This window comes from Mya arenaria, chromosome 7 (genome assembly GCF_026914265.1).
Source record: "Mya arenaria isolate MELC-2E11 chromosome 7, ASM2691426v1".
In the NCBI taxonomy this organism is placed as follows: domain Eukaryota; kingdom Metazoa; phylum Mollusca; class Bivalvia; order Myida; family Myidae; genus Mya; species Mya arenaria.
The window spans coordinates 8,725,833-8,736,487 of NC_069128.1; the positions used below are offsets into that span (position 1 = coordinate 8,725,833).

General features: G+C 33.8%; 1 protein-coding gene across 1 annotated transcript; it reads right to left on the reverse strand.

Annotated features, from left to right (window-relative positions):
• Positions 1 to 3,280: 3,280 nt before the first annotated feature.
• On the reverse strand, positions 3,281 to 6,578 carry LOC128240475 (toll-like receptor 4). The gene is made up of 3 exons (XM_052957118.1): positions 6,573 to 6,578; positions 4,273 to 4,459; positions 3,281 to 3,999 (listed from the first exon to the last, which is right to left on the reverse strand). The coding sequence occupies exons 1-3, from the start codon at positions 6,576 to 6,578 to the stop codon at positions 3,281 to 3,283; spliced, it is 912 nt and encodes a 303-aa protein (XP_052813078.1).
• Positions 6,579 to 10,655: the final 4,077 nt, after the last annotated feature.

Sequence of the window (10,655 nt, forward strand, 5' to 3'; positions counted from 1 at the left end):
CTGCGAAAAATAAATTAATTGTAAACTATGTGGTTCTTCAGTGAGTAAGTTTCAATGCATTGTACATATCGATACCAAGTTTATGTCAGTTTTCGATAATTTATTTTTCGTTATTTCATCATACGGAGTACAGTCCCTTTAAAGCCGATGTGAATACAAGTAACAAGTTTAAATTGTTAACTTTTTGCCTAATTACTTGCATTTCAATTGAGTACAAGTGGGGGTCAATTATTCTATTTCCGGTGCAGTTGCACTATTACATTACGCATTTTACTAAAGACATGTTTTATACTAAATTGTCTAGCGTAAATTGTACTGAACTTTTCAATAATGCTAAATTTATACATACGATATGTAGCTAAGATGCCGTCCTCTGACAGCACACATTTTAAATCGATATATAGTAGTTTTAAAAGTAAAACATATTTACATTCAACATGCAGTGAAACTCAATAAATGGTTTCATAGACAATTTGCACTATATTATCCTGTGTTCAAGTCATATGTGTCGATGATTAAATATATTAAATCTATATCATTAGGGTTAAATATATTTAGAAATTAACATTAGCAGTTGTAAGAATAGAATTGCATTATATTATAACCTTTTACAGATAACAGTTCATCCTATTATCTTTTGTACATTTATGAGTTTTTTGTCATAATTACGTTAAATTACTTGTTCATGGGCTTTATGTAGACTGTGTTTTGGGCCGGTGGCCTATTATCACGAATAAAATGAGTTTGAGTTTGAGTTGAAACGACTTCACACATCAAAGAAAGCAGACTGCCACAACAGAATGTGTTCCGAACGAGCACCAGTGCAGTTCAATTATATGGCCTTATACGTAATACCATACGAGTAATATCATAAGCGTTACTGGAGCTGCAAGACACACTCATTTGAGTTTCTGATTGAATCATATGGCTGACCTAAATAGCCATAAGCAGTATGTTTTTCTTCACATGTTTTAGTACAGGTTTTAACTTCACTACCACAGTTTAAGCCTTTATCTTGGTGGGTTTTAAAATGATTTATTAGAACAGATACGTATTTGCCCTTTTAACACCCTGTTCTTAGCTTAGTTGCAAAGAAACAGAGACTGAACACTGTGACCAATTTTATGTTTCTATTTGTTTCGGGATTTATTTTTACGTAATGAAATAAACTAAGTGCATGTTTTTGTATCCAAAAAAATACCCGTAGACTGCTCTACATAAATACACGTTACTAACACTATCATTGTGTATTTGCCAATCTTAGCCCATACGCGTTATAAATGACATACATATGTTTACAGGTTATAGTGATAGTACATTTAAGTTATGCTCCTGTGATCGTCCTGTTTTGAACCTACGGTGGTAAAGGTGAAGGTATATTTTATGCCAGTTTTGTAAAAGCTCATCATGCAGACAGCTTTAGTAATCATCCACAATTTATTTGTGCAATACATATGTTACATACAACTTCTTATTATAAGAGTATTAAAACAATATTAAAATTAAAGTTTAACATTTATAACATGTTTAGTTTTTTGAAGATTGATTGAATACAAAATAACCAAAGGAAGATAAAATCAACGAATTATAATGATATACAATTAAAATGGGACAAACATTAAGTCAACAAATGTTCTCTATAATTAAGCTGAGTACTTTTAAGTACTCTCGGACGTATTTAATAGTGGCCAGACAGATGGACTTGATAACAGTCTCACCTACTTTTCTGAAGGGCTCCATTTAGACACTGATAGTGGATTTGTAGATAACCAATGGATGTCATGGCGCTTTATATATAGTTACGCATTAGTTTGTTACGTTTATTTTAGTCCAAATGAGTGCATGTGTGCATTCAAGATCTTCCTACACGGAGCAAAACATGTTATAATTATTAACAAATGCATCCCGATTTTAGATAAGCGAGGAAACATTGTTTAAGAAACACATTGCTTTAGTGTTTTGGCTCCTGTTCCAAGTTTAAAACCTTCTTACTAGGCAAGAGTGAACGAATACCTTTTTATAGAAAAATAACAAATCGTTTTCTCATCATGACAAATGGCATTACCAGCAGATTTTACCAATGTTAACAATAAGAGACCATTTGCAGGTCAAAACATCTAGAAAATGAACTTCTCTTTGTATATAATGTATTTTTTGAATCTAATCATTTGTCTTAGGCATTTCTCTCGAGCAAAAAGATTTGGTAACGCTTATTAATATTAAGAGAAATATAGTCTTCATTTTGGAGGCCGAAAACCATTTCAAACGATGAGACTCAACATTTAATCAAGTTTATATGGTCTAAATCAAGATCAAGTATTTTAACATAAATCGGTAGGTTTTGTAAGTTGATAAAGATTGTATTGTATGAAATCTTTAAGATAACTGTTGAGATGTACCATCACTCTACCGAAGATTACATCATCTAGTTCACAGATTGCGGAATTCAAATATAGCGGAGAGATGACATGTCTGACATTTTGTTAACTCGTAGTCACGACTTCATATCTTATTCTCACGACTTAGTTATCTTGTGGACCATACATGCACTTGGCAGTGGGTCACAATTTTAATGATAATCGTAAATGGAAAACTACTTACGTATGCAATGGGCACATACACATGCACGCACTCACGCACGTACGCCCGCCCGCACGCACGCACGCACGCACACACGCACACACACACACACACACACACACAAAAGAAATCTAACAATGTTGATGTTTGACTAATATATTAATATGTAATTAACAAATTATACAAAACAAAGTAAAACTTATTTGGTGACAAATTAATGTTGATATCATTTGTCAATAAAACAGTACTCAGATAATCAGGATATTTATAACATCATAGTACCTAATGTATGAAATATATGTACAATGATATCAAAATATAGATTCCAGATTGAAAAACAAATACAAAACAGAGTTTTCAGATAATTCAATGCATATCTATTACAAATTAAACAATTAACCAAAAATAAAACATAATATCAAAATTGAATATACAGCGACTACTTTAGTTAAGTAAATTAAAAAGTTCATACTTTTAACCTTTTATTAGATTGTAATTTTGGACTGATTTAAACCTAAAACAGAACAAATATATCAAAAAGTGTAAACATTTCTTTTATTCCAAATAAGGCTCGCCTTTAACCTTTACCTACACGTGTTTTTTTGGCTAGGAAAAAACTCCGCGAAAACACAGACATGCTTGCATAAGTTTATGTAACCATCTTCATAATCGTTGTGAAGTTTTAACTTCATGTTTGAGATCAATTTCTCACCGCTGCTTTCAATTTGTCCCAAAACAGGAGCCCACCTTCGACATCATTGGTGTATTCAATATAAGAATGTACCTTGATCCATTCCAAAAGCTCTAGTGGCATATCCCTAGCTGGCACCACTTCCAGAAGAACAACAACTAAGCAACCAGCCTCAGGGCGCTCGTTCATCGTTTCCATTCTAGCCATATTGAATTCATACATACACCACTTTCCCTTAATAAATGGCCTGGATATAACCACTAAGGTTTTCCTACTGTTTTGAATCGCATCAACAATATTGTCAGCGATCGGAATACCGGGCAGAAAATCTCTTTGGTGAACACAGAGTTTCATTCCATTTTCTTCAAGTTTCGGCATTATATCCTCTCGAATAAACTCTCCATCCTCATCAGCATAAGAAATAAAAGCATCATACATATACTGGTCTTCCTCATTTTCGTTATTAAGCAGTTGGTATCCAAAATGTTTTCTTCTTGTCATGTAGTACCAGTATCGTATCTTCCAACGATTTTTGTACAATACTGCGATCACGACAATCGTCAAAGCTATTACAGCACCAGTTGATGACAGGGCAATTTCAAGCGTATGGGACATGCAATCAGAGTTCAGATGATTAACTTGATTCAAAAATTCTTTGGCATTTAGCTGCTTACCGTTTCTGTTAACAAATGTCATCTCGTCAAAACCGATAAAATGTTTTTTATGCTCTACAAGCCAAGTAAGGAAGTTTTTATTGTCACAGCTGTATTCGATGGTGTTGTTTCGAAGATCAACTGAAAAATCTGTCTTTAGACGTCTGCTATTTTCAGATAAAAGATTTCGAATATTTCCGTTTAGTGTATGTATCAAATTGTGTTGAAGTTGTAAATGCAAGAGTTGCTTTAAAGCGGATGTGTTAATATGAAAGAGTTCGATGCTATTAGAACTCATGTCAAGATGAACAAGATTTTTCAGTCGTGAAAATATGTTTTTATGCGTACTTGTTATTCTATTTGTCGATAAGTTCAGAATTTTTAATGTGTCGACATTTTCGAACATTGTCTTTGCAATGTCATGTGATAACGATTTGCCTAAATAGTTTCTGTCAAGTTGAAGGTTTTCTATACTTGAACTATTTAAAAATTTTGGACCCAAGTATGAACAGTAGCAACGCGAAAGAGACAGCTTCTTTAAGTTTGGAAAAGGACCAATCAATCCGCTTAGATAATGAAAGTTATTATTAGAAAAATCCAGTTCCTCTATCGAATTGTCTTCAGGCCTGATTTTGATTTCACTTAGATCTGTATAGGCAATATTTGAATCAGCAAACGAAACCGTTTTGACTTTCTTTGGGATTCTCGCTTTCAAAATCAACTTCCTTTTACCAGGTGTAAAATAACTACACCCAGGTATTGATTTTGCGATTAACTGCAGGTTGGACTCAGTCATAAAGGGACAGTCGGATTCTCGGGTGCGATTATTATCATTTTTTGGTAATGGTTCGGCAAAGAAATTTATTGGCGGATGTACTATGTTTTGATGACTAGCGTATACGTAGACAATATTGTTAAGACAAGCCAGCTGTAAAAGAAATAATCCGAAACTGAACTTGTTCTCATGAATATGAATTACTTCAAGTTGCTTTGGGGTTAATAAGAGAGCATTCGCCTCAAAGATCTGCATTCGATTTCCATCCAAGGCTAATTCTCTTAATGATGTGTTCCTAAAGTAGCATATGTCCCTTTTTAAAAGTATTGTCCCAAGTCCGAATGTGTATATACGTGAGAGTAATTTAGGACTTTAATGTTTGTAAACTGAAGTGAATACGATATACTTATCAAAGGGCTAAATCCGAGACGTCGGTTAATTGAAAGATCGAGTATTTCAAGTTGGGACAAATGCTGAAAAGCATCTTTATGTATCACTTCAAGTTGACAGGATGAAACGTCAAGAAAGCGAACACTTTGAAGCATTCGAAAAGTTGAACAGAATATTTCCTTCAGTCTGCAAGATCCAAATATTCCTTTAGATCCTACCGAAACATTCCATAAATCCATACGTTTATATTCCTCTCCAAAATCTTTCTGAATACCGTCAAAATACACTGTTTTCAGATTTTGCAGGCAAGTCAAATTAGGGTAATTAAAATCGAAACTCCAGTTTTCATAGGTTCGAAAATTACCCGTTAACCTTAGTACTGTTAAAGACTTAGGCAATGCGCTGAAATCGGCTAATGATGTATTGAGTAGTGGTAAAAGATTATCACTCAAGTCTAGCCTGACTAAGTTAGCGAATGGACTGAAAACATCCTTTTCAAGGTGTGATATCTGGTTGTATTTCAGATTCAAACTAGAAACATTTCTACACCCAGTTGTATCTTTAGCTTTAGGTATCCCGATATTGTTTCGCCCGGCGTTTAGTATAGTTATATCGTTATGTATCTGTGAGATGCTGTCACACATATCTTTCAGTTTAACATGGGTCGCTTCACAATTCATTTCAGAAGACATTTTGTTGATTTGCTTGCATTCACATTTGTTATCTGGTCCACATTTTAATCCATTGGCATAATGGACGTTTACACATACACATAACAAAAATAATCGTAACACCAGTACTATCATTTTGAAAATTTGGTATGATAAATATTGATATAACTTTCCGTCGTACTTTGTTGTATTAAAGGCGCTATTCAAACGATATAAACTTTGCCTCAACTGATAATCACATGATACTTAAAACTGAAGTAGGTTATATTTTAGCCTATGGACTCCCATTGTTTAAATAGATTCTTCGAAAAATGCAACATGACAATTCCTTTTGTTAGTTAATAGGAAGTACGAAGAAGTACATTATTAAGAAATGCTATCCTACTCAAGTGAAGTGTTCGACATTGTTTTAAAGCACAGCCGGATGTTGCATTCTCGTTAAAGAATTATTCGAGTGAAATGTGTGCTTTACCTATTGAGTATGGTCATTAAGTATTGTTTTCAATTTAGTACCTACAGTTTTTCATCACATAGTAAGAGATATGTGATCACTTAAGAATATTAAATTATCCTAGTTGCTACAAACTCATTTATATTGATTTAAATTGTTCAATTTCAGACATGAAAAAGGAAGATTATCTGTGGTTGGTACAGAGGAGAGATCGGTATTATGGAATGTTTGAAAATACGTGGCGTCAAACTTCTTCGTCCAAGCATAGCAATTGTTTTGATCTCGTGACACGAATGATCCTATCATACTATATCATATTACTTTTCAGAGATGTAATTTTAAAAATCCATTTTTTCCAAACCTCCATCATAGTATAAATAACGTCTAATTATTTAACTACTAATCGTGTTGGCTAAAGTGCCATTGCTTATAATGTTTAACGTATGTGAATTTTACATAGCCCTTTCTTGGTAGCTGGCGATTGGAATGAACAATTAGTTAAAAGTGTCATGTCACCTAAATATGTGCTGCTTAAAAGATTTGTGTATCAAAACAACCTGCAGCAATCTGCTTAAAGTATGGATGAATCAAACGTTGCCTTTACGTTTATCCTTAATTGCACATAACTCGATACTGTAATTATTAAGAAATCAAAGAACAACGACGTGTGCTCATGCAGAACTTAATAATCTGATCAAATCAGACCATATGCCTATAGAAGTCTCATTTAAAAAGCAAGCGTCAATCAATAATTCCGATAAGATCAGTAAAATACAGTGTATCTCGTGGCTGAAGTGCTCCCATACTCATTTGGCTAAACTTTAAATTATTTATAGCCCATCTCCTTACTGACACCTTCTATAACAACACAAGATCTTACTATCGAGTTAATCGAGAGATTCGTCAGTGCACTACATTCAGCCCCGGCACACCTTCCGACCAATATGTTGAACGAGCACTTATTGGTCCCCGGAAGTAAAGCATAACCATGCGCATGCCCGTCATACAAAGACATAATGGTACGACTAAGGTGAACCCCGCGACGACAAATCAAAGGCTCTACAGAACTACAGCGCACCAATTCTCGGCATAAAGAGCTTGATGACCTTAATAAAGACGCTGAATTGGATTATTAAACATTTTTGAAATTATTCTGAACAATACGAAGTAACACTTACATACCTATGCAATTGTATTTTCTTGAAGATCTATCACACACACACGAACAGGTCGCAGAGGGATTCAAACACAACTTATCAAAAATATTTAGTACGACGACATCGGCTAATAAATTAGATACAATTCTACAATACGAATTTTCAAGAATATTCGTATTCCTCGAACACTATAACTAAAGTCATTACATTTGCGGAAGTGATTTGATACCGAAAAAAGCCTTGCAAGAAGAAAAATCTCATTTTAGATAACATATCAAATGAACACGTAATAAACGAACCTCCATAGTTTATTTCGGGATTTACTTTACTGTTTAATTTTCATCTCGCGAACGAGTGTGTTCTGTTATCCTGGCAAACGAGTGTTCTTATCCCAATCTTCAAGGGTAAAGTTAATGATTAATCGGACACCGCTAGTTATTTGGCCAAATTCTTTTATATCATGTTTCTGCAATATACTTAACACATTCACAAAATTAATAAACATAGACTTTCTTTACCAACAACACGGATTTCAGAAAATATAATGTTGCATAACTGCGTTCTTTCAAGAGACTGTTCTGTTCAAAATCGAACGCGGCAGCGACGTGTCTGGATCAGCGCCCCGCCTTTGTTAGAGTGCGCTCCCTAATGCTGACGCTCGGACGTCTGTTTTCTTTCGTTATTTATTTATAACATTGGAAACCTTATGAAATTGTTTCGTATTTAATATTTGTTCCATATTTTATCATTTAACAATAGTGTGTATACATCATATCTATATATGTATGTTTATTCATCAATTACATGTGTATGAGTTTTCCTCATTATCTTTTTATGTTCATTTATGGAGTCAATCAGGTATTGAGCTAGGCATTTGTTTTATGGCACCAAGAAGTAATAAAAAAGGTAAACAGGATAAAAAACGCAAACATATAATGAACATAACAGTGACACGCCCAGTAGTCAAGCATTTAGATATAAACAATATTCAGGGGCACGGGATCACATTTACTCTTACCACTAATAATACCGTTTATATAGAAACCCGTATGGAAGAAATTGGGAAACGCAATCAGATTTCCTTGCATCTCACTCTGTGTCTTCAGCTCTAAAATATCCGGATTGAACTGGCTATTGCAGGCATGTTTATATCATGTGACTTGTGACACTTAAGTTCGCAGTGTTGTCACAGCGAAGTCAATCCTGAATACAGCCAATGAGTGTCGGAAAATATCACCGAATCTTTCAAAAACCTTGACGGTTTTGATTAAACCGCATAATTTAATTGCATAGCGATTCATTTTACTGGAGAAAACAATAATAAGTGCAACATGAATAATACATATGGAATTTAAGTTGCGAAGTTTCTGTTTGTAAACCTCATAGTCGATCGTTTATGATGTCAATTCTTAAGACATAGCAGAGATGCGCTGATAGAGTGAACATCCTATCGACAAGGCCTACATGAAACAACTGGTTGAATTATTCGGAGTGGATTAGACTTCCATGTCAAAGATGCGTTGAGTTTTTTTATATTTTCGTTGATTTGGTTATAAATACATCATATTTAATTATCACTAATACAATAGAAAACTACATGGACAAGCTAAGTGGCAGATATATAATTTGGTTGGAGGTGCTGCAACTTCTAATGAAGTTGATGATGGTACCGCCTGTTCAAATAGCAAAGTTTAGAAATACTTCATTAGTATTAACCTATTAAAACTAAGTTAAAAACCTTGGTAAGAGTAATTTTAATGGTGAATTGATAAAATGACAACGGAAAATCGATATGCTATAAAGTAAACTGTGTTGGCTTTTTCTTAACATACACGTGCAATATAACACGAAGTATTTTGCAGGTAATTTCAACAGTTACTTCTTGGACTGTCAAGTGACCAAACAAATTTTAATCATGTATCGAGAAATTCATTTATAATTACATGTATTTTTAGGATTTTCGGGAATCCTCATTTACAAATTCGTTGCATTTAATTCAACATACATACCATCCCCTTACTTAATACACCAACATTCCAAACGCTCAAGTCGCTTTAAAAGGTTTCAAAAATTAAACCAAATGCTACTGGCATTTAAAATTGGCTGAATCATATGTTCTAGAACTGTTCTATCCTTACTGGAAATAGTAGTTTAGCTGGGGTAAAAAACGCGCTTGACGAGATTAAACTTTCCGAATTAGTTGCCGCAGACTTTACACATCCAGTGTAAAATTATATCGGACACCACTAAACAATAGAAATAAGTAAAATAGTGCATTGTTTGTTTGTACAAAGGGTAGAAATCGTTTTTCACAATGTTCTGTATATTGCTTGCTGATAATGCTTCAATACAATATTGCGGTAAAATAATATAATTTCTCTATGAAGTGGTGTTTACTTTCTGTCCGCTCGAATCTTCTTCTTAGATGAACGGACGCCACACATCATAAAGTGTATGAGTATTGCGTGGTATCCTTACCAAACTAATTTAATTTGCTTGAAGCAAAAGCAAAACAAACCATCAGACGGACAATTGAACATCAGTGTGTATATTGTAATCCCATTCAAAGAGCTCTTGACTACACAACTTTAATGCATTGTTTCACTTCGCTCTGCCTCGGTCGAAACATATTTTAAAGGGGTTATCTTCATTAAACGTTTAATATTGTCATGCAAAGTTATTTAGAGCAACATGTTGAATTAAAGTTTTATATGCTTTGTACATATCGGATTGTATTACACATGTCTACCTTTGTGAAAACCCTTGTTCATATGTAATTCGTTTTAAATTGTAGTTGAAGGACCTTCCACAGTGCAAAAATGGGTTGGCAAGGCTAACAATTGAAACGTTTCAGTATAATTATAATATTTAATTTGAAAATTGAGGAATGATCTTTCAATGGAGTAAACTGTACATTATCTGTGACATGTTTTGGGGTAGTAAGGAATTGCCCAACTTTGTTTTTTTTTGTCAAAATGCCCCAGACTTACTAATCAACAATGTATTGTGGGGTCTTGCTTATACCTTTTCAAATAAGAAATATATTGAAAAAAAATTAAATAGTGGACTAAATTCATTTCCTCTTCATGCAAACATATATCTTAAAGCTTCAACCACCACAAAGCCTCAAGGCATTGTTGATAGGGTAGTACTGACAATTGTTCCACAAAAAAACATTATTATTTTCTATTAAGGCCTTTCCGAATCGAAGGAAATGCTTTTTGTTCGGAAATCTGTTAAGATTTTCTTTCGTAAATATTGCTCAATTTCTGATTACTGGTACACAT